This window comes from Acinonyx jubatus, chromosome B4 (genome assembly GCF_027475565.1).
Source record: "Acinonyx jubatus isolate Ajub_Pintada_27869175 chromosome B4, VMU_Ajub_asm_v1.0, whole genome shotgun sequence".
In the NCBI taxonomy this organism is placed as follows: Eukaryota; Metazoa; Chordata; class Mammalia; order Carnivora; family Felidae; genus Acinonyx; species Acinonyx jubatus.
Genome location: NC_069387.1, coordinates 52,829,814 through 52,855,708, shown reverse-complemented (window position 1 = coordinate 52,855,708; position 25,895 = coordinate 52,829,814). Strand labels below are relative to the sequence as shown.

The following is a 25,895-nucleotide window of genomic DNA, read 5'->3' as shown; positions in this document are numbered from 1 at the left end:
CCCAGAATGAATACAAGTAAAGCATAAGACATAGTACCTTCCCCCAAAGGTCATGTAATTCAATTGAGAAGGTGAAACCTACTTACATTAAATCACTCACTGTAAAATTATATGTTATTAATAATAAGAAGAATGAGTTTTAGATAGGAAAGAAAGCACTCGAATGACCAGGTAATATTAGTGACATAAAATTTTACTGAAGAATTTAGATTGGTTTGAATTGTTTTTGGCTGGAAAAAAAATGCAGAAAATCTTCCTGACCTGAGAGGAAGGTGTTCATTCAGGGATTTATTGATTCATTCCTATAATTTTTTAAATTCCTATTAAGTACCTGCCATAGTGTTAAGAGCTAGAAATTAAAAAAAAAAAGGAATAAACGATAGTATTTGTCCTCCAGGAACATATATACCAGTGATAAAAATAAATAGATGAACAGAGGTGGTATTAGATCACAGAAAAGAAGAGCTTAAATTAAGTAGGGGTTACAAGAAAGTTTCCTGGAGGAGAGGCCATTTGAGATTTAATGTCTAGTATAAATTATTTAGATTAAAAAAGGGGAAGAAGAGTATTCCAAGTAGAGGAAGTCATGACCAACCTAATCCATCTGGAGCTACATGTATAACAGCAAATAGACACAAATCAAGAATTACTAAAGCAGTTTATAGGGAAAAAAAATTCAATAAAAGTGCCAAAATGAACTGGTAGATAAAGTAACTTATGGAGAAACAGTTAAATAAGGAAACTAAAAAGAGGAGGAACTGAAAAAATCCAGTTAGTATCTCTAGAGGTACTATGGTATGGTGCATCCATAAAATAAGAACTGGCAGACTAAAAATAGAGAATAATAAGAATTTTTGTAAATCAAAAATAGTAAGGGATGTCTGGGTAACTACATTGGTTAAGTGTCCAACTTCAGCTCAGGTAATGATCTCACGGCTAGTGAGTCTGAGCCCCAAGTCGGCTGACAGCTCAGAGCCTAGAGCCTGCTTCAGATTCTCTCTCTCTCTCTCTCTCTCTCTCTCTCTCTGCCCCTCCCCCCTCAAAAAAATAAACATTAAAAAAAATTTTAAATAGTATAGAGAAATGTACATATTGGGAGCTAATAAGATAGAAGACAGTATCAGAGATTGATGGAAAATAAAGTCAATGAAAGTAGAATTTTAATGCTTATTTATTTTTGAAAGAGAGAGAGAGAGAAAGTGCGAGCAAGTGGGAGATGAACAGAGAGAGAGACAGAAACCAAAGCAGGCTCCAGGCTCTGAGCTCTCAACGCAGACCCTGACATGGGGGCTCCAACCTATGAACCGCAATATCATGACCTATGCTAAAGTCGGTCGCTTAACTGAATGAGCCACCCAGGTGTTCCAAACAAAGATAATTTTAGACAGAAAAAGTTAAAGGAACCAAACTGTGAGGAAATTTAATATTTGTCTTATATATGTTCCAGAAAAAAATAAATAATAGAGAGAAAGATACACATCTAAAAATAGAAAATAAATTCCCTGAGTTAAAGGGAAACCTTCAGTTAAAGTTAACCCCTCAGATACATTTCTCCAGAAGTAATATAAAAAAAAAAAAACAGCCCTGATATATGTCAGTAAAATTTCTGAAATTCAGAGATAAAGAGGAGGTACTCATCAGTGCATGACAATGATATTTATAATGATGTCTTATATGTAATATTGGGTGTTAAAAGGCAGTAGGTAAATATTTTAAATGTACCAAGGAAAAGATTTTGAAATTTTAATTCCATACTCAAATTATTACTTGAATACAATGGTAAATATATTTTCCAACAAGCAAGAGCTTAGGAAATATGTTATGTGTTCAATTATTTGTGGGAAAATATAACAACTTAAAGATCTACTCTAGAAAAACTAAAGATGAGATTTGAAGTCATAAGATTCAAGTAACAGTGGTAAGCAAAGAAACCAGGAAAACCTAAAACCATGCCCACATAATTGCTGTCAAATAGCTACAAAGTTTAACAAAAATATTAAGAATCCATTCCTCAATAAAAAGAGACACACAGAAAATTACAATTTAAAGTTAATAATAATCCAAAACTAAAATTCTAGATGGTTTTATTAAATCTCAGAGGTGAAGAGTGAAGGATGCAAGGTGTCGATAACCTCTTAATCATGAAAAAGCGGAATTCATAATAAAAATATAGATGGGTCTTTCTTTATACAATTATTTTTTAAAATATTCAATAGCTAAATACACTTTAAATTAACTTAAAAGATAAACAGCAAACTTACAGAAAATATTTGTAATTAATACAGCATACATAATTTTTGAGTCCCCTCAAATCATTAAGAAGTCTAAAAAGGGACCAAAACGGTGGCCACCACGAAGAAGGGGGATGCAGAAGATGTCAATGTTACTTTGAAGACCAATAAAAAGATGAGCAAACATGCACAGAATGCAAGTAGAACCACAGAGCTGAAGGAAGAAATAAGACGTGAAAAAGATACAACTGTAAAATTTACAAGTTGTTGTGAGGACATCACGCTTACAAGGTGATGACCACTTAATCATATCTTATCAAATCGGTGATATTTTCACCAGTCATCCTCAAGAAGAAACACAGGACATGTTAGGAGAAGCAAAGAAAAATTTGCAAAAGTAAACTAATGCCTTAAAATCCAGAATGGAATTAATTCAGTGGGTGTTAGCATATTCAATTACATGCAAAATTCGAGAGCAACATAAACCTTGAAGCTGATGAAAGTTAAACATTTTATAATACTTTTTAATATTTGTTCAATAAGCTTGGATATTATTTAAAATGAAAAAAATTCTGAAGGGGGAGAAGGCAAAGGTAATAAGCTATGAATTCATAAAGAGAAAATATTGTCCAGTAATAATATAAAACCTCACTGTTATTAGAGATATCTGAATTAAAGAAAACAAAGCAATACATTCAATGTTCTATAAAAAAAACCTTTCACCCCAAATTTTATACCCAAACAGTAGAACAGAGGTTGCTCCAAAGCTGTTCCTCCTTCCTTAAATCATCAGAATCATAATCCTCTCTCCAAACTTTAAAAAAAAATTTTTTTTTTCACTAGGGCACCTTGAGAGAGGAAAGGTACAGCCCTAAAAAGTATTAGCTGCAAGCAATGAGTTTGTATAAATCAGCATTTCTCAACCTCTACATTATTGGCATTCTAAGTTAGATTAATTCTTTTTTGTGGGGATTGTCCTGTGCATTGTAGGATTTTTAGTGGCACTCTTACCCTCTACTACTAGATGTCTATAACAATCTCCCTCCCCCCAGTTATGACAACCAAAAGTGACATCAGATATCATCAAATTGCCCCTGGGGTGGGGGATAGAATTTACTCCTAAGAATCAATGGTGTAGAGCTTTTATGAACAGTTTTACCTCAACAAATCTGGTTACTAAGTAATAATAAAAATAGAAATAAAAATTACCCATTTCAAAGCCTCCATCAATTAAGCCAGAAACAGAAGATGATATGTCAAATCTCTTTTCTATCTGAGTGATGGAACTTTTCATAACAACTCCACCGAGTGCCTTACACATAAAGCTGAGTGACAGGGCTACTAAGAACATCTATGAAAAAGCAGAAAGAAAAGTTAAAATGATTAATAAAAAGACTATAATGCTTATATATGCATAGAATTAAAAATGGCTTATCTTATTTACTTAAAAACATTATTTTTATCATAAAAAGCATACCCACCTTTCCTATATACCAATTGGTACTTTAACATTACCTAGTCCTTTAACATTACCATCGCTACATTGATAAAGCATCATTTTCTAATTTGGTTGCAACATCAGGTAATTAGAGCAGGACAGTCAAGGCTGTTATTTTTTATTTAATATTATTAAAGATTTCTAGATGATGTCTGAGATGGCCATGGTGATAAGATATTCTTTATTCCTTCATGAACAGTATAGACTAACTGAGAGGGAAGTGGCTAGACATTCTCAAAGGTGGCATTTCTAGGAATTCAGCTAGAAATGGAACTTTTTTTTTAATTTATAAATCATCACTATTATTGGAGAACAAATTAAAATGAAAACAACAAATTATTCAATGTTCTAAAAAAATACTTTAACTCTAGTGGTTATAGGTGTTTTATTTTCAAATTAATTTTAACAAAATTTGTTGATTTACCCATAAGCAAATTCCTTTTAAATCTAGCATTAAAATATTATTTTGTTATTGACTGGATGTTTGTGTCACCACCAAATTCATATGCTAAAATCCTAAACCCTAATGTGATAATATTTGGAGATGGGTTCTTTGGGAATTAAGTCATAAAGATAGAGCCCTCATGATAGGATTAGTGTCCTTATAAGAGCTTACTTTCTCTTTCTGCTCTGTGAGGACACAAGAAGGTACTATCTGAAAATGAGGAAGAGTGTTCCCACCAGAACCCAACAATGCTGGTATCCAGATCTTAAGACTTTCAGCCCCCAGAACTATGAGAAATAATTTCTGTTGTTTAAGCCACCTTGTCTGTGGTATATTCTTTATAGTAACCCAAGCCGATTCAGACAGGTCTTTCTCATTGCCTTCTACACCACTGCGGGTAGCACCATCATGTTCAGCCTATTAGATCTTTCTGCTTCTGCTCTCATCCTCCCTCTCAACACAGTAACTACAAAAATTCTTTCAAAATAAAAATTGGATCATGCCATTACTCCCTGTTTTCCCATCTCACTCTTAGTAATATCCAGTTTTTCCGATGGCCTACAAGACCCTAAATGATCTGTCCTCCCCACCCCAACTATCTGTTCCCCACAAGTATTCCCTCTTACTCTTCTGATCTCATCTTCTGTTACTCTACTTCTTACTCATTCCTCTCCATCCACACTAGTCTTCTTCTTGTACCTTGAGCATCCCAGGCTTATTATTTTGTCTCAGGTTATTTGTTCTTGCTTTTATTCCTACAAGGAAAACTCTTCCCCATAGTTATGTCCCTATCACTCACTCCCTCACATCCTTGAGGGTTTTGCTCAATGAAACTGTGTTGATCTTTTGTCTAACTATAACCTAGTATGTTTCTTGCATGAGGTCATGCTTGGAAAAAGAGATAAAAGGCCCAATACAGCCGTTCCATGGCTGGAAAGATGTGTGTACTTTCATTCTGCATATGGAATTTTGATGAAGTTGAAAAGACTTGAGAAAAGTTGTAAATGTTACCACTTATTAGAAATAATTAAGCGTTCTTATATAAGATATAGGAAGTCATCCAAGAGTGAAACACAAAAGGTGGAATGATATCAAAATCAATTTTACTAAATTGGTGAAGGGAACAACAAGACTCACAGGACAAAGATATTAAATTTGTCCAGCAGGATTAGAAAAAAATTGTATGAATATTTTCTTCAAGGAATGCCAATTAGGAATTCTTGTAGAATTATTTACTGTCTTTACATTATAAAAGAGAAATTAAAATTTTCAGGTTCTAATCATTTCCCAAAAATAATCATGTTACTGACATCAGAAATTAAGAAATGTAGATGGGAATGATGTCAGCAAGATGACAGAATAGGAGCCCCCAACCCACCTTCCCCCATGGATGCATAGATTTAACAACAACAACTGAACAAATACCTCTATGAGAAATCCAGAAACCACTTAAAACATTTTTGCATCCTAGAGAGTGTGAAGCCAACCATGCAAGCCCAGTAGGAAAATCTGACACTGTCAACTTTCTTGCCAACTGGGACAAAACCCCCAACTCCTATATTCTCTATGGGGACTTAAAGCAGTAGAACTTATATCCAATGTTCTGACTTGTAAGGGGGCTGCATGAGGGACCAGTTTGTATCCAAGTACTGACAAGAGTAGATGGCCAGATTTGAGGCTCTGGGAACAAAGACAATAAACCATGCACCAGAATCATGTAGTACCATGGATAGACACTAGGTGGAGAACCAGTACTGTAGTTTACTAACACAGGGAGGCTGCAGTATCTCAGACACCAGGAAGAACTTGTAAGTAGGCACCAGCAAACTTCTTCAAATAGCCCGGGGAGGAAACACACCCAGAAAAAAGTTGAGAGGTCTAGAGAATCTCTAGTCTGGCTAAGTAGTGAAACTTATCCCTGTACAAAGCCACAGAGAATTGGCTGATTCTTCAAATGCCAAAATTCCAACAAGAAATAATAAGACATATAAAGAAACACGGGACCACAACACATTTAAAAGAAGAAATTAAATCTCCAGAAATTGTCCCTAAAGAAATGGAGATATATGAATTGCCAGAAAATGAATTCAAATTTACCATCAAAGGGATATTCAATGGATTAAAATACAGAATATACCTCTAAATGAAATCAGAAAAACAATGCGTAAGCAAAGTGAAATTATTAATGAAGAAATAGAAACTAGGAAGAAGAACCTAAGAGAAGTTCTGGAACTGAAGAAGATATTGCCTGAATGGAAACTTCACTAGAGAGATTCAAAATTAAACAGAAAAGAATCAACAAATTCAAAGACTGACCCAAGGGGAAAAAATTAATAAAAATGAAGAATATAAAAGACCTATGGTACACCATCATGAAGCAGAACAGTATATGCATTATGAGAATGCCAGAAGAAGAAAGAGAAAGAGGCAGAAAAATTATTTGACGACAATGGACCCAAATTTTCCTAATCTGAGTGAAGAAATTTTAGGAATTTAAAGAAGTTCATCTAGGATAAAATATAATGAGACCTACACCAAGACACATCAAATCAAATTGTCAAAAGTCACAGACAAAAAGAAAATCTTGAAAGCAATAGGAGAAAAGTAACTCATCACACACAAGGCAATTTCCATTAGATTATTGTCAGATTTTTCAGCAAAACAACCTTTCAGGCTAGAAAGGAATATAATATAATATTCAAAATATTGAAAGTAAAAGACTGCCAACCAAGAATACTATATCTGGCGAAATTGTCCTTTAAAGGCAAGGAGAAATCAAGACTTACCCAGATAAGTCAAAGCTGAGGGAATTCATCACACTGGATCTGCCCTACAAGAAACACTGAAGGTTCTACAAGTTGAAGTGAATGGGTGATGAATAGCAACACAAAACGATATCAAATGAAAAATTCCCTAGTAAAGGAAATATAAATTCCTGTATTATTGTAATGTAGGTGAGTAAATCACTTATAAATCTAATTTAGATTTTTAAAAGCATAAAGAGTCAATGTAAATTTATGTTAATGGACATGCAATATAAAAAGGATAATTGTGTCATTAACAACAAAGTGGGATGGAGGCAAATACACAAAATAATTTTCATATACAGTTGAAGTTCAGTTGTTCTCAGTTTAAAATAGAGAACTGGGTGACTCAGTCGGTTATGCGACCAACTTCAGCTCAGGTCATGATCTTGCCATCTGCAAGTTTGAGCCCTGCATCAGGCTCTGCGCTGATAGCTCAGAGCCTGGAGCCTGCTTTGGATTCTGTCTCCCTCTCTCCCTGCCCCTGCCCCATTCATGCTCTGTCTCTGTCTCTCGAACATGAATAAACATTAAAAAAAATTTAAAAATGGGGTGCCTGGGTGGCTCAGTTGGTTAAGTGTCCGACTTTGGCTCAGGTCACGATCTCATGGCTCAAGCCCACATTGGGCTCTGCCCTGAATGATTGCTCAGAGCCTGGAGCCTGCTTCAGATTCTGTGTCTTCTTCCCTCTCTGTCCTTCCTCTGCTCATGCTCTGCCTCACTGTCTCTCAAAAATAAGTAAATGTAAAAAAGAATTTAAAAAAATAAAATAGATGGTTATAACTTTAACTTGTTTTATGTAATTGCAATGGTACCCACAAAGAACATGTCTATAGAATATACATAAAGGGAAATGAGAAGAGAATCAAAACATGCCATTACAAAGAAAGAAAGAAAGAAAGAAAGAAAGAAAGAAAGAAAGAAAGAAAGAAAGAAAGAAAGAAAGAAAATCAGCAAGAGAGGAAATGAGAACAAAAAATTTAAGAAAGGAAGAAAAACAATTGACAAAATGGCAATAGTTCTTTTCTATCCACAATTACTTTAAATGTAACTTGATTAAGTGCATCAATTAAAAGACATAGATTGTCTGAATTTATTTAAAAAATAAGATTCAACCATATACTGTCTATAAGAGATTCACTTTCGATCCAGGATACCAAAAGGCTAAAAATGAAAGGGTCTGTAATAACCTGGATGTTTCTGTCCCTTTAAAATTCATATTGAAAATCTAACCTCCAAAGTGATGGTATAAAGAAGTGTGGCCTTTGGGAGGTTATTATGTCATAAGGGCAGAGCCCCCATGAATAGGATTACTGTCCTTAAAAAAGAGACCCCAGGGGGACTCTCATGCCCTTTTTCCATGACATGAAGACACAATGAGGAAACAGCCATCTGTGAATCAGGAAAAAGCCATCTCCAGTAACCTAATCTGCTAATACCTCAGTCTCGGATTTCCCAACCTCCAAAACTAGGAGAAATAAGTTATTATTATTTAAGCCACCCAGTCTATGATTTTTTGGTTATAGTTACCCCCACAGGTGAGAAACAATATTTTATGCAAACAAAACCTAAAGAAAACAGGGATGACCATACTTTTGGCAGACAAAATAGTCTTTAAGCCAAAAAGTATTGCAAGAGACAAAGAAGGACAATATAATGAGAAAAGGGTCAATCATCAGGAAGATATAACAATTATAAATATGTATCTAACAATAGGGCACTCAAATACATAAACACTGACAGAACTAATAGTAGAAACAGAAACATATTAAGAATAAGAGATTCAATACCCCACTTTCAATAGTACAACCAGATAAAAACCAACAGGGAAACAGAAGACGTGAATAACACCATAAGCCAATTAGACTCAATTGCACCCAGACATTTATAGAACACTCCATCTGTCAGAATATACACTCTCCTCAAGTGTACATGAAACATTTTTCAAGACAGAGCATATGTTAGGTAATGAAGCAGTCTTAACAAATTTAATAAAATTGAAATCATACAATGTATTCTCACTGACTGCATGGAGTGACATTAAAAAATAATAGCAGAAGGAAACCAGGAAAATCCATAAATATGTAGAAATTAAACAACATCACCAAAAGATCAAAGAAGAAATCACTAGAGAATTTAGAAAAAATCTGGAGACAAATGAAAATGAAAACACAACATACCAAAACATATGGGATGTAGTAAAAGCACTGCTAAAATATAAGTATATAGTGATAAAAGATAATATTAAAAAAACAGAAAGACCTCAAATCAACAACCTATACTTACACCTCAACGGTCTAGAAAAAGAAGTAAGCCCAAAGTTATCAAAAATAAGTAAATAATCAGGATTAGAGGAAAGATAAATGAAAAAAGGAATAGAAAAACATCAATGGAACTACGAGTTGGATTCTGAAGAAATTACCAAAATTGACAAACTCTTAGATTAACTGAAAAAAAAAAGAGGAGGCTCAAATAACTAAAATTAGAAATTAAAGAGAAGACATTACAAATAGTATCACAGGAATAAAATAAATTATAAGACACTGCTATGGACAGTTATATGCCAACAAATTGGGTAGCCTAGAAGAAATGGATAAGTTATTAGAGAAACAAGTTACCAGGATTGAATAATGAAGAAATAAAAAAAATCTTTAACAGACCTATATCTAGTGATGAGACTGAAGCTGTAATTAAAAACCTCCCAACATAGAAAGCCCAGGACAGTTTCACTGGAGAATTCTACCAAACATTTAAAGAATTAACGGTAATCCTTCTCAGATTCTTCCAAAGAATTGAAGAGGGCACAAATTCATTAAATGAGGCCACATTACCTGATATCAATGTCAGACAAAGACATCACAAGGAAAGAAAACTACAGACCAATATCCCTGAAGAATATTGATATAAAAATTCTCAACAAAATACTAGTAAACAGTGTCCAACAGCACATTAAGAGGATCATACATCATAAACAAGTGGAATTTACAATTAGAATGCAAGTCTGACTCAACATATGAAAATCAATCAATGTAATACATCACATTAACAAAATGAAGAATAAAACCACAATCATCTCAATAGATACAGAAAAAGCATTTCACAAAATTCAACACTCTTATGATAAAAGCACTCAACAAACTAGGAATAGAAGCAAACTAACTCAACAGAATGAAGGCTGTATATAAAAAGCCCATATCTAACAGACTCAATGGGGAAATATTGAAAACTTTTTCTCTGAGATTAGGTACAAGGCAAGAATGCCAACTCTAGCCACTACTATTCAATGCCATACTGGAAAGTCTAGCCAGACCAATCAGACAAGAAAAAAAAAAATTAAAGGCATATAAACTGGAGAAGAAGTAAAATCATATTTTTACTATATTATTTATTTATAATTATACTTCCTACTTATTTATAATTTATGTAATTTATACTGTTACTACTATTTGCTCACAGATGACATGATCTTATATGTAAGAATCTATAAAGATTCTACACACAAAAAACTATTAGCACTAATAAGCAAGTACAACAAAGATACAGGATAAAAAATTAACACTCAAAAATCAGGTGTGTTTCTATACACTGAAAATAATTAATCTGAAGAGAAAATTGAGAAAAGAATACCATTTATGATAGCATCAAAGTAATAAAATATTTAAGAATACACTTCAACAAAGATGGTGAAAGCCTTGTACACTGACAACTACAAAACATTGCTAAAGAAATCAAAGATCAAATAAATGGGACATCTGTGCTAGCAGACTGGAAGATGCGATATTGTTAAAAGGTCCGTATTACCCAAAGTTAAAATGTGCAACCTACTAAGTGGGGGTATGTTGATGATGAAGGGAGACATGTTAAACAAGGAAAGATGTATGTTTTCATGTATTGAGTGGGATACCCTAACTAACCACCTGTCAGTTTTCCCTGGGACCTCTCACCAGTGTGTTGTGGCTTGAAGCACCCTTGGAGCCACTTCCATGCTTTTCAGTTTTCTTCTCCTGCACAAGTCTTAGACTAGGATTTTTTTCTAATTCTTTTTACTAATTATCTTTCAGAAAACCCTCATGGTTTCTGATTTACAGAATATATCTCTTGTTTTCTAACACAGTTGTGAGTTGCTTTTAATACCTCTTAGACTATTTATTAAAATTGGAGGGAGGAAGAGGTGGCTTCTGCCTTATTATTCTTAGCCTGCTATGAAGAACTGGAAGGCTTCAAGTTAGAGCTCTCTTCTAATGAATAAATAGAAAAAATGTCATCAGGCTCTCCATCAAACTCAGATGCCTGACACATAATGAGCAAATACTCAATAAATGTTTTTGGGTTGTTGAAAAAATTATTATTCCTCCAATTCAGATTATAAATCTGGTACACAGTCAACATGTAGTGAAACCTCTCATTTCTTGGTTTCCTCAGTTCTTAGATGGCAATTATTACAACATGTTTATTATAATAAACAATGAGGATTAATTGAAAAAACATACATAAAATTTTTGACTTGCAGGAAGTGCTAGCCACACAGAAAGCACTCACAAGTGTGTTTTTATTACCATTGCGAACTACCATCAACCAGTTTTTAGGTTTAAGTTCATTTAGACCAAAACAGGATTTATGATCATTTAGCTAAATACAGTTTTATGCCATGCACTATTATAGGCATTGCAGAATCAATAATGAGCATATTGACAATATGATTTATTGACTATTTAAGAAATACAAAAGTGAACTCTCATTTAAATGCTGACCATCAAGCTCTCATTTGTGAAATCAAAGAAGAAAATTTCAGAAAAGTAATGGAATATATCATTAAAGCATATGTAAGTATAACTAAATACAAACTCTGTCCTGTAGAAGAAGGAACTTCTAAAAGTTCAGAGAAAACTTTTGTATAGTCCATGTCTCCAATCTTAAAAGGAAAATTAGCTCAAGATAAGAGAGGGACCTAAAAAAGTAAAAATCTCACAGTATAATTCTAAATTCCTTTTACAAATAAGAAAAAGGTAATAGATGGAAATACATAGCCATCATAGAATCTCTCCAACGAGCTGGGATTTTAGAAGGATATGAAATGAATTAATATAGATAGATTTATAAATGAGCTTTAAAATTTTTTTTAATGTTTATTTTTGACAGAGTGAGAGCGAGAGCGAGTGAGAGAGCATAAGCAGGGGAGGGGCAGAGAGACAGGGAGACACAAAATCCGAAGCAGGCTCCAGGTTTTGAGCTGTTTGCACAGAGCTTGATACAGGTCTTGAACTCATGAATGGTGAGATGATGACCTGAGCCAAAATTGGACATTTAACTGACTGAGCCACCCAGTTGCCCCAAATTGGGTTTTCTTTTAATCTATAACCCTATAAGATGGGCATTTTTAACCCTATTCCTAACACAGAACTGAGGTTCAGAGAAAGAATGACACGATGATTTTCTTAGAACTTAAAAAAAAAATCAAAAGGAATAAGAAAGCTGAAATCTTGAGTGAAAAACATGTAAACACCTGTGCCATTAGGTAGAGAATTTAAGATTGAAAGATTTCAAAATAGAGATATAAATGTTCACAATTATCAAATAGAGTTTAAAGTATCACAGATAGAAAGAGACAACTGGCATGCAGATAAGAGATCAAGTTGATATTTACCTGCAATCATGGCAAGTCAGTCCTTTAGCTTTTTGGCAAGAGTTCTGGAACTGAAGCATGAAGACAGTTCCAAGTTTCCAATTGGTTACAAGTACAGCCAAGATTAACTCTGCTAACTCATCTGAACCTCAATTCATTTACTCAGCATTTATTGAGCAACTCCAATACAGCAATTACTCTGCTACATCTTGGAGTTGAGACAGGTGCAGAGTAAGAAGGGCAGAAAAAACTAGATGAAATCAATGTCCCAAATGAACTAGTAATTTCCTGGGGCAAAAACAATAAATAATTCCAGCATAATAATGTAATGAGTACTATAAATTTATAATGTTATGAATACATAGAAAAGATGATTAATTCTGTCTATAATGGTTAAAGTTTCTATAGGTGTGGTGACATGTGAACTAAGTCTTTAAGAGATAATAGAAACTGGGGTGCCTGGGTCGTTCAGTCAGTTAAATGTAGGACTTCAGCTCAGGTGATGATCTCGCAGTTCATGGGTATAAGCCCCGCATTGAGCTCTGTGCTGACAGCTCAGAGTCTGGAGTCTGCTTCAGATTCTGTGTCTCCCTCTCTTTCTGCCCCTCCCCTGCTCATGCTCTCTCCCTTTCTCAAAAATAAACAAACATTAATCTTTTTTAAAAGAGATAATAGTAACTTAGAAATTGAAGAAGAAACACATTTAAAACAAAAAAGGAAACACATGAAAAATCTGAGCAGTGGAAGAACACAGATCATTTGAAAAACAAAAAGAATATCTGTTAGGTGGAACATTAGAAATACGCAGACACTGGGAGATGAAATTGTATTTTTAAATGTAACATAAGGAGATCAAATTTTAGAGGGCCAATTCTGATATCCCTGTGGAAGATGGACTTATGACAAATTTATTTGAAAGCTGATTTCAGAAAATAAAGATGAGTTGGAAAGAAGGAAACAAAAAATCACAGACACTTTGGAGTTTAAGAGGAGACTCAATAAGATGTGGGAATAATAGAAAATGAGTTTTCTGATCTTGTTTTCTAGGTTTCTAGTTTGGATAACTGTATGCTATGAGCAATAGTTATGAGCAAATAACTATTATTGCTATTTGGGATGAGAAAAAGAGAGGTTTTGAGGTTAAAAACAATGAAGTCACAAATCAAGTTTGAGATTCCTAAAAATAAACATACATCAAGCAGACACATCTGGCAGGTTTGGGGCTCAAGAGAGAGTTTTGTCTGGAGGTCCTTTGCAGATTTACTAGGGAATAGCTATATAATCCATTTTCAAGTTTATTCTGATGAGGGACGCTGGGGCAAGCTGAGGGCAAAACATAGGCTAACATTACCACTCTCCCCCAGGTGGAATGTGTGTGATATTCCTCGGACACTTCTGGCTACCAAAAACAAAGGAAAGGAGTTTTAGTGCTTGCCACAGTAATGTGGAAAACTAAGAAAAATGAAAAAATTAAATTCCCTTACTGCCTATTACCCAATGACAAGTCCTTGAAACCCTCAGAATGACCTCCCTCTAGGATCTCAGCTGCTTCAAGGATGACACTTTGGTAGGGGCAAAAGAGAATCTTAGTTTAACATTATCTCAACCTTGAGTATCTTGTAAGTCTACTTCCTGTATCTCTACTGTCCCAAGGTATGTGCTGGCAATCATACTCCAAACTTACGACCCCCTGATATACATCTGAAGGGTCTCATGATTGATGTTTTATTAAAAGGTAATAAATGGCATTTTCCTAGCAACACCTAGCCCCTCAAGGTCCTGGAAACCTTGCTTCCAAAATATCTTAGAGACTTACTTTACCCCTAACCCCCTCCCAAACTGAGGGTATATAATGAGTTACCTGTCACTACCCCAGCACAGCTCTTCTTGCCCACAGGGCCTTTTCCCATGTTTTAATAAAATGACCTTTTTGCACCAAAGATGTCTTCAAGAATTCTTTCTTGTCTCTGGGCTCCAGACCACCCCACCCAACATCACCCCAAAACTTCATCAATTCCATTAAAAAATCTCATACCCTTTTTAAAAATATTCCTGTCCTTTCCACTACAAAGTGAGAGTTGTTTACATTTGCATAAATCAAATATTTTTTTTTGCATCACTTCTCAAGTATCCTTAGCAGGCTATATTATTCTCACTTTTCAATTTGTTTTTTCAGGGTTTTGTTTCAGGCTCTCTCTCTCTTTTTTTTTTTTAACTCCACATACTCTTTCTAGGAAAGCTCCACAATTGCCATTGTTTTTATTACCACCTAGATGCTGATGATTACCAAATCTATATCTTGAGCCAAGACTGCTCTTGCTGAATTTTAGATGGCTTTTCCAAAGTGCCTACATTTGAACTCCATTCAGGCTCTTTATTGTTATGCACAGATCTCACTGTCTTCTTCCTCATTTTTCACCTCCTTTTCCTGGATCACCACATTCAACCTGCTGCCCAGGCCAGAGCTACTCTCTTATTGATTACCTCCAATCAATATTCCAAAGCTAAAAACGTAACCTTATAAATATCTCTTTTCAACATACTTCACTTTATATTTCTACTTAAATGACCATCATCTTTCACCCAGATTACCACCTTTTCTAAGCAGTATTTCTCATTCCTCATTGTTATTCTTTTCACACTGCAGCCAGGGTGATTTTTAAATATGTATAACCATTTCCATTTCTAAAAGACCTCAGTAAATTCCCACTAAACTAATCCTCCAACAAATAACAATTATAAAGTCAAAGGGGAAAACAAAATCACCTGGAGGAACACCGACCGGGGAGGGCAAACAAAAGCAGTCAGACTCTGGATGGGAGATGATACTTAGAAGAAAATGGTTAAGGTTAATTTCTCATTCTTGTGGCTTTGAGGTAAGGTCACAGTACCTTCAAAGCTAAAACTCTTAAAAAACCTATAGTCCTTTTAATCTGAAGAATAAGAAAGAAGAGTTTAGTTTAACCACAGTCACCTAAAAGTTAGGGGGAGATTCTTATAAAGAGATCCAGAGAAGGTAGGTGGTGGGATGGTGGGGGGAGGGGTGGAAAATTGGAAAATAGGGTGATTGTATACACTCATTAAATCTTTGTTGAAATTTAATCCTTCAATGTTTTCATTTTTATTCTTAGATTTCCTATGTTTCAAAACTTGTTTATTTTCCATGTTAATATGGTGATATAAGGCACTCTTAGCATGTTTTACTGAAAACCAAAATTTTCATGGTTGAAATCTACAAATTATTATTTGATTTTTTTTGTTTTTAGTTATCTCTTGAAAACTACATCTAATGTTTTTCCTGCCTTTTAAGGTCAAGGTATACAGCTTTTAAATTAATCTTAATTCAAAAATATTTATAATGTAAAATTATTATGCTATTTGCTTTAGTGAAATAAATTTATTTTTCTCTCATCTTCATGCTGTGCAAAAGAATTTCTAGTTAGGATGCTTTGTGAATGTCTTTGTTGTTAGCTCTCAACTTCCATAAGTTTTAATTTAATTTAGAATTGAATGTAAATATTATAAATTTAATACACTACTTCCAATTAGGATTCGAGGACAATATACTGATGTGTTTCAGAAAAATTAGGCTTCAGATACATTCTTTCTCTCTTCACCTCATTTTATTTCATATCTGGATTCTATATTTCATATTTTCCCCCTTCTTTTTCCTTATACCTCTTTCTCTTTGCATTGTTTTCTTGTTGGCAAAAGAAGAAAACTATCCATGGACTTGGTGTGCATGTGATGCAAGAAAACAAAATCTACTTTGCAATGACAAAGTCTAGATCCAGATGCCCCTTTTCCCACTTAATAACCTAATAAAGATGGAAATGTTACACTGAACTTCAGTTGCCTCATACATACAAGAATAATATAACTTTTAACTTATTTCATAGAAGTACTCTCAGTTTGAAAGGAAATTATGTTCCTGAATTCATGGAAATGTTTGTGAACGTTTGTCAGTACACCAAACATATATGAAATTTGGAAGCCCTTTATTGATTTATCCTTTTTCTCTATTTATGAATATAAGACCTGTTTCTCAAACTTTGCTCCATTCACACTCTCTGTTTATATTAATTGTTCTTGGCAGTGGGAGAAGAATAGGAATAATGTTGACTGACAAGACCCTGCCTACAAGCTCTATAAGATATACTATAACTGAGTTAGAAAGATGTATATTATAGACTGAAATATTATAAAGCACTTGTCTGATGCATAAATTGGGCAGTGCATCCCATACCTAAAGATTTAAGCAGTATTAAGTATCAACCTTATGCTTTTTAAAAAAAAAGGTCTGTGTCTTATTTTTATTTTTTTTTTAATTTTTTTCATGTTTATTTATTTTTGAGACAGAGAGAGAGCATGAATGAGGGAGGGTCAGAGAGAGAGGGAGACACAGAATCTGAAGCTGGCTCCAGGCTCTGAGCTGTCAGCACAGAGCCCGATGTGGGGCTCAAACTCACAGACCATGAGATCATGACCTGAGCCGAAGTTGGATGCTTAACCGACTGAGAGCCACCCAGGTGCCCTGGTCTTTGTCTTTTTAAATCTACATTTCTTTTATTTAATATTGCTTTATATAATTTTAATATACTGAGACTTTTTAATTTCTTGAAATTTCCTTTTTTTCTATTACTAACTAGTTGTGAGCAACTATATTCTCATTAGCAGTCACTTTGGTTAAATAAACATCTTACAGTTAATTCCACTTGCAGCTTTTACAGTTTGTCATTTAAAAAACTTTTTAAATTTATTTATTTATTTTGAGAGAGAGAGGAAGAGAGAGAGAGGGAGAGAGGGAGGGAGAGCATGTGAGTGGGGAAGAGGCAGAGAGAGGGGGAGAGAGAGAATAGTAAGCAGGTTCTGTGCTGTCGTCTCAGAGCCCAGTGTGGTGCTCAATCTCTCAAACCATGAGTAGATGACCTGAGCCAAAATCAAGAGTCAGCCACTTAACTGACTGAGCTACTCAGGTGCCCCTAAGATATTTTTTAAGTTCATTTATTTATTTTGAGAGAGAGAAAGCATGTAAGTAAGAGAAAGGCAGAGCAAAAGGGAGAGAGAGAATTCCAAGCTGGCTCTGTGCAGAGCCTAACTCGGGGCTCAATCCTAGAAACCATGAGATCATAACCTGAGCTGAAATCAAGAATCAGATGCTTAACCAGCTGAGCCACCCAGGTGCCTTACAGATTGTCATTTTTATTTCCGTGCATTTCCATCTTTCTTACTCAATTCATTTCAGTCAGTTTTATGTATTCACTGTCATAATCCCTAGCTTTTTGTGCTATCTTGGCATTGATTATGTGATTACCTTTAATTGCTTACAAATTTTAAAATGCTTTATTAAAAGGTGAACTTCAAAAAAAGTGTCATAAATTATGTCTTTAATATAATCATTTAAGTATAATGTTTTAATATGTACTAGAGTTTCAAAATGGCAGACTTTGACATAATTCCTTAATCATGTAATGGCACTTTCCTTTAAAAGGAATTAAGAGAAACCACCTAGCAACTAAAGGCCTCTGCTCTGAAATCTTCGCAAGTTTATCTTCAACTTCACTTTTGTAATTTGGACTTGGTCTTGATCTTAGTTTCCCTGCTCAGCAATTACTCAACCTATTATATAATACACAGCGATTACATTTTTTTTGGCTGCATTCAATATAGTTGTATGACCCAGGGCAGCCTTGGAAGTCAATGTCTTCCACCTCAATGCAGGGAATGGTAATTATTGACCATACCTCAGTAGTAAGTGCCCCCCACAGTAAAATCAGGGCGTCTCAAAAGTCCTGACCAACAGAGGAGCTAAGCAAAGGAGGTAAGCCTGACTAATCTCAGGTAATTTCTTCCATGGATATCTCCCTCAAAATTCCTAGACCTGTTTCTTCTTAGAAGACTGAAAGAGCATTGTCAGAGGAATTTGGAAAAGTAAAGTGACATGTGTTTACTAGTGACTACTGTTCTTCACCCTAAGGTTTATCTCCCTTCCTTCTTCTTGAGCTGTTGGGGTTGACATCAGCAAGGGTCTGTTGTTTAGTCTCCCTGCTGTTGCATTATCAAAAAGAGGTAATCACCAGGACCGTTGGGTGGCTCAGTTGGTTAAGCAATCGACTCTTGATTTTGGCTCAGGTCATCATCTCGCTGTTTGTAAGATCAAGCCCCATATTGGACTCTGTGCTGACAGCAAGGAGCCTGCTTGATATGCTCTCTCTCCCTCTCTCTTTGCCACCCCCCTTCTCTCTGCCACTTCCCTGCTCATGCTGTCTCTCTCTCTCTCTCTCAAAATGAATAAATGAACATTATAAAATTAAAAGAAAAAAATAATTTAAAAAGGGTAACCATCAAAACCAGAGACATATGACCTTAGGACAAAATAGTGAGAATGTAAGGAAGATAAAGCTCTTCAAAAGTAAGAAAAGAAAAAAAAATGCCTGGGATGTAGACATAAGTAGTAGATGTTTTTAGAAGATACGTCAAAGGAGTTTAAAGCAAGCATAATAAATACACAAAATGGATGAGGAAAAATATTAGCAAAATGAAGGAAAAATAAAATAACAAAAAGAATAAGTGGAAAAGATGATATATGGAAAGTATAATACTTTAAAATAATATTTGAGATAAAAATAAGGATGATTTGGAAAACCAAATTGAGGATCTCATTCATAAAGAACTTAACTAAATAATAAATGCCTTAAAAGGGAAAAGGAATACAGAGGAGAGGAGGAATATTTAAAGAAACAATTTAACTTTACCAATATTCAGCAAAGATGAAAAACTTTAGGTTGAAAGGGACAACAGAATATCCAAAAAGGGTAATAAGGAAGAACCCATGCATGTATATGAGAAAACTAGGCACAGTGGATTGAAATTTAAGAATATTAACAGTAAAGAAAAATTTGAAGTCTTCCAGGAGAGATAGCACATCGCTTTTAAATAGCAAGAGTGGGTATAAAAACAAATAAACAAATAAAAAAAAACCCAAAACCACAAAACAGATGCAAAGAATAATATTTTTTTAAGTACTGAAATAAAAGAACACTGAACCTAGAATTTTACATTTGTCCAAATGGCCAATCAACTATAAAGATATATGTTCTTATGCATATAAGTTTTCAAAAAATTTGGCACATAGAGACCCACATTAGAAACAGTATGGAAAGAGGTGCCTGGGTGGCTGGGTTAGTTAAGCATCAACTTCAACTCAGGTCATGATCTCAGAGTTCATGAGTTTGAGCCCCACATCAGGTTCTGTGCTGGCAGCTCAGAGCTTGAAGCCTGCTTCAGAGTCTATGCCTCTCTCTCTCCCCCAGTCACTCTGTCTCTCTTTCAAAAATAAATAAACATTATAAAAAAGAAAAAAGAAAAAAATTTGGGAAGATTTCCTTAAATAAAAGGAGAACCAGAACCAGGAGATGATGCATGAATTTGTAAAATAAGATGGATAAATTTACATGGTAAATTTTGTTATTGTATTTAGAAAAATAAGAACAAAAATAGGAAAGGAGGAAAAATAGTTATGATATCTAAAAATTAAAATTTTAGATTTAAGATCCAAAGAGTATCAGTATGATAGAGGATAAGGAGACACATCCAAGGATAGGGAACATGCCTTTGGGTTTGCATTGTTATGGAAAAAGATAATATATCAATTAAAAAGTATAAGAAAACATTAAAAGGAGCATATAAATTAGGATAAATTGGTATAAGCTAATATAAACACTCCAAATATATCAACACATACAATACATGTAAATGGACACAAATATTTTAGTTTTGCTTTTTAAAAACAATATCCAACTGTACCCTTTTTATAAAAGATGCCCCTAAATCATGAGGAAATTCTGATCATAGTAAAGAGAGAGAAGGCACAGTTACTAAATAAAAACTCTCTTAGCCATAATAATATTAGCCAAAGTATACTTAAAGAAACATTATCAGGGATAGAGGAGGTTTCTATATATTAATATAGGTATATATCTACTTAGAAGGTAAAACAGTTAAGGGGTGGCTGGCTGGCTCAGTCAGTTGAGCATCTGACTCTTGGTTTGAGCTCAGGTCATGATCCCAAGGTCATGGGATCAAGCCCCCTGTTGGGCTCCACGCTGAGCATAATACCTGCTTAACATCCTCTCTCCCTGCCCCTCTCCCTTGCTTATGCTCTCTCTAAATAGAAGAAAGGAGGAGGAGGAGGAGGAGGAGAAGGAGGAGTGAGGAGGAGAAACAGTTAAAAAATAATGTACTTCATAGCTCCCAAACATATAAACAAAAATCAATAAGGGGGTACATCAGCAAGATAGTGAAGTAGATTTTCACAGAAAAATTCCCTTTGTGAGAAATCCAGAAACAAGTTGAACAGCTTCTGCACACATGGAGAATGTGAAACCAGATTCACAGAAGCTGCTTGGGAAATTTAGGATACCCTCTCACCAGAGTCCCTGCACTGACATAGCACCATATGATCAGGATGAGATCCCTAGCCCCAAGCCTCTCCCAGGGGAGAAAGAAAGTTGACTTATACATTCAGCATTCCATTTTTTTCCAAGGGTTTTTTTTTTCTAGAGGACTGGCTTCTGTGTTACCAGTCTTAGAGCTCTGATAGATCCAGAATAGTCTAGCCACTTTGGGGGAGAACACAGATACCAGTAAGGACTGGTAGACACAATAGATCCTCTTCCCTGCTCAGCACAGTGTAAGCATGTAAGAACAAATCCCCAGTTCTCAGCTTCTCAAAGGTAAAATTGGTAGAGGACTCCAGAAACTGGCTGAGCTTATTAGTGGGGGTCTTCTCTTTGTGAAGCCAGTATGTGAAGACTAGGAGATATGACTGCTTTGTCTAATATACAGTCAACACAGAGAATCAATGAAAATGAAGAATCCAGCAAAAATGTTCCAAACAAAGGAGCAAGATAAATCTCCAGAAACTGACCAAAATGAAATAGAGTTTGATCATTCACTGACAGTGAATGCAAATGACTCATGAAGATGCTCACTGAGGTCAAGAAAACAATGTATGAGCAAAGTGAGAATTTCAACATTCTTAGAGATAGAAACTATAATAAAATGTCAAACAGAAATCATAAAGCTGAAGAATACACTAACCAAACTAAAATATTCATGACAAGGATTCAGTATAAGACTAGATCAAGCAGAAGAAAGGATCAGCAAACTTGAAGATAGGTCTTTGGAAGCAATTCAGTCCAAATAATAAAAATAGAAAAGAATGAAAAGGAGCAAAGAAAGCTTAAGAGACTTAGAGGGCACCATCTAGCAGAACAATATACATATATGTATGAAAGTCTCAGAAGGAGAAGAGAGAGAAAAAAGACCAGAAAGCTTATTCAAAGAAATAATAAAAAACTTCCCAAACTGGGGAAGGACACAACATCCAGATTTAGGAAGGCCAAAAACACAAATAAGTTAATTTCAAAGAAATTCACACCAATCCACATGATAATCGAGTTGTCAAAAGTCAAAAATAAAGAGAGAATTTTTAAAGAATCAAGAGAAAGGCAACTTGTTACATACAAGGGAACCCCAAAAAGATGAATATCAGATTTTATGAAGACCTTGAGGGCCAGTGGGAATGGGACAAAATGTTTAAAGTGCAGAAAGAAAAAAAAAACCCTGCCAATTAAGAATACTATACCTGGCAAAACTCTCCTTCAAAAGTGCAGGAGAGATAAAGACTTTCCCAGACAAAAACTGAAGGAGTTTATCAAGACTAGACCTCCCTTACAAGAAATGCTCAAGAGAATTCTTTTAGTTGAAACTAAATTATGTGAAGCAGCAACAGGATAGCATAAGAAAATATGAAACTGTAAGGTATGTACATTAACAAATACAGAACACCGTATTACTATAATTATTACTATAATAGTGGTGAATAAATTCACTGATAATTCTAATAAAGAAGTTGAGAGACAAAAATATTTTTAAATAACTGTAACTAAAATATTTAAAAGGTACACAATATAAATAGATGCAAAATGTGACAACAACAGCATAAAGTAGGTGAGGGAGTTAAAATGTTGAGTTTTTGTGTGCTATTAAACATAAGTTGTTATCAGTTTAACATAATGGTATAACTATAGATATTTTATGTAAACACCAATTTAACCACACACACACACACACACACACACACACACACACACACACACACAATTCCTATAGAATTTACACAAAAGAAAAAGAGAGGGGCACCTGGGTGGCTCAGTCGATTAAGTGTCCTACTCCCGATTTCAGCTCAGGTCACGATCTCACGGTTCTTGGGTTTGAGACCCATGTTGGGTTCTGCACTGATAGTGTGGAAGATTCTCCCTCTTTCCCTTTCTCTTTGACCCTCCCCCACTTGTGCATGCTCTCAAAACAAATGAACTTTTTAAAAAGAGAGAGAGAGAAAGGAATCAAAGCATATCAATTTTAAAAAATAACAAAACACAAGGAAAGACAAGACTGAAAAAAACAGATAAAAGAACTATAGGCATACCTCATTATATTGAGCTTTCACTTCATTGTGCTTTGCAGATGTTGTGCATTTTACAAATGGAAGGTTTGTGGCAAGCAAGTTTATTAGCATCATTTTTCCATCAGCATTTTCTCACTTCATGTTTCTGTGTCACATTTGGATAATTCTTGCAATATTTCAAACTTTTTTTCATTATTACTATATTTAATAAGGTGATCTGTGATCAGTGACCTTTGATATTATTATTGTAACGTTGTTTCAAGCCTGTTAACACAGCATCCATTCTGCAGCCCATAGATCAAGGAGTAATTTCTACTTTCAAGTCTTACTATTTACCAAACACATTTCATAAGGCTAGAGCTGCCATAGATAGTCATTCTTTTGATGGATCTAGGTTAATTGAAAACCTCTGGAAAGGATTCACCATTCTGATGCCATTAGAAATACTCATGATTCATGGGAAGGAGTCAAAATATCAATATTAGCAGGAGTATAGATAAAGTTGATTTCAACCATCTTGGATGACTTTGAGGGTTTAAGACTTCAGGAGAAACTAATTGCAGATGTAGTAGAAATAGCAAGAGAACTGGACTTGGAAGTGGAGCCTGAAGGTTTCACTGAATTGTTGTAATCTCCTGATCAAACTTTAATGGAAGAGGAGTTGCTTCTTGTGGATAAACAAAGAAAGTTAGTTTCTTTAGATGGAATCTACTCCTGGTGAAGATGCTATGAAGATTGTTGAAATGACAATGAACAATTTAGACTATTACATCAACTTAGCTGATAAAGCAGGAACAGGGTTTGAGAGGATTAACTCCGATTCTGAAAGAAGTTCTACTGTGGGTGAAATGCTATCAAACAACATTTCATGCTACAGAGAAATTGCAAAAGGAAGAGTCAATCAATGTAGCAAACTTTGCTGTGTCTTATTTTAAGAAGTTGCCACAGCACGGGGCACCTGGGTGGCTCACTCAGTTAAGCATCTGACTCTTGATTTCAGCTCAGGTCATGATCCCACAGTTTGTGAGTTCGAACCCTACTGGGGCTGTCAGCACAGAGCCTGGTTGGGATTGTCTCTCCCCACCACCCCTCTTTCCCTGCCCCTCCCCCTGCTCATTCTCTCTCAGTCACTTTCTCTCTCTCTGTCTCCCAAAATAAATAAATGAGCATTTTTAAAAAAGGAATTGCCATAGCTGTCCCAACCTTTAGTAACTACCACCCTGATCTTTCAACAGCCATGAACTTTGGGGCAAGACCCTCCACCAGCAAAAAGATTATAAATTTCTGGTTAACATTTTTTAGCAATAAAGTATTTTTTTAGTTAAGGTATGTACATTATTGTTGTGTTTTTTTGACATAATGCTATTGCACACTTAAACTACATTGTAGTGTAAACCTAACTTGTGTGCACTAAGAAACCAAAAAAAATCACTTGGCTCCCTTTACTGTGACTGTTGCTTTATTGGGGTGGTCTGGAACCAAAGCCTAAATATCTCTGACGTATACTTTTATAAGACTAACAGAAAACAATACTTTAGCAATAGTAAATCATTTCTATCAATAATTACTTTAAGTGTAAATGGATTAAACTCCCCAAACAAAAGACATAAAGTGGCTGAATGTATAAAAAAGAGAAACAAGACTCCACTCTGCCCTGTTTACAAGAAACTCACTTTAGATTTACGGACACATATAGGCTGAAAATGAGGTGATGGAAGAAGCGATTTCATGCAATTGGTAACCAAAGGAGAACAGGAATGGTTGCACTGATGTCAGGCAAAATAGAACTTAAATAAAAATGTCACAAGAAGCACAAAAAGACATTATATAATGATAAAAGTGTCAAATGACCAGGAAGATATAACTATTATATATGTATTTATATATATATTATTATATATAAATACATCTATATATAGATATATATAGATATAGATAGATAGATATAGATATAGATATAGATATAGATATAGATATAGATATAGATATAGATATCTCCAACATCAGAATGCCTAAATATATAAAGCAAACATTGACAAAACAGAACAGAAATATATACAATATAGCAGGAAAATATATGGCAATACAGTAATAGTAGGAGCCTTTAATACCTCATTTTACATAATGGATAGAACATCTGGATAGAAGATCAGTAAAGAAATAGAGAACTTGAATGATACTATAAACCAAATGAACCTGAACAACATATATAGGACATTCTACCTAACAACAACAAAATATACATTTGTGTTAAGTGTACACATATCTTTTTCCAAGATATATCACATGTTAGGTCATAAAAATCCTTAACAAATTAAAGATTGAAAACATATAGAGTATCTTTTCCCCCCACAATAGAATAAAGCTAGAAATCGACAGCAGAAAGAAAATTGGAAAATTCACAAATATGTGAAATTAAACAACACGTCCTCAAATAAAAATGGGTCAAAGAAGAATTCAAACAAAAAATTGAAAATACCTCAAAACAAACAAAAACGAAAACACAATGTACCAAAAATTATGGAATGCAGCAAAAGTAGTATTGAGAGACGTTCATAGTGATAAGCACCCAAGTTAAAAGAAGGAGGAAAGACCTCAAATAAACCATCTAACTTCACATGTCAATGAGCTAGAAAAAGAACAAACTAAGACCAAAGTTAGCAGAAGGATGGAAATAACAAAAGGTAGAACAGAAATAATAAATAACATAAGAAAACAATAGGAAAAATTGGTAAGTTGGTTATTTTAAAAGAGTAAAAAATTGACAAACCCTTAGATTAAAAAAAAAAGCACACTCAAATAAATAAAATCAGAAATGATAAA

General features: G+C 34.6%; 1 protein-coding gene and 1 pseudogene across 4 annotated transcripts in view; one reads left to right on the top strand and one right to left on the bottom strand.

The window, feature by feature from the left end:
- LOC106977174 (solute carrier organic anion transporter family member 1B3) overlaps positions 1–25,895 on the bottom strand; it is a 69,556-nt gene that overhangs the window by 33,628 nt on the left and 10,033 nt on the right. For 3 of the 4 annotated variants that reach the window (XM_015074673.3, XM_053225930.1, XM_053225931.1), the window contains one exon: positions 3,441–3,582. In XM_015074673.3, coding sequence (XP_014930159.1) covers positions 3,441–3,582 — 142 coding nt within the window. Of the gene's footprint in view, positions 1–3,440; positions 3,583–6,960; positions 7,821–25,895 lie in introns of those variants that run through there. The other variant, XM_053225932.1, reaches the window with a different exon arrangement.
- Positions 7–2,858, top strand: LOC106977141 (prefoldin subunit 4-like; annotated as a pseudogene).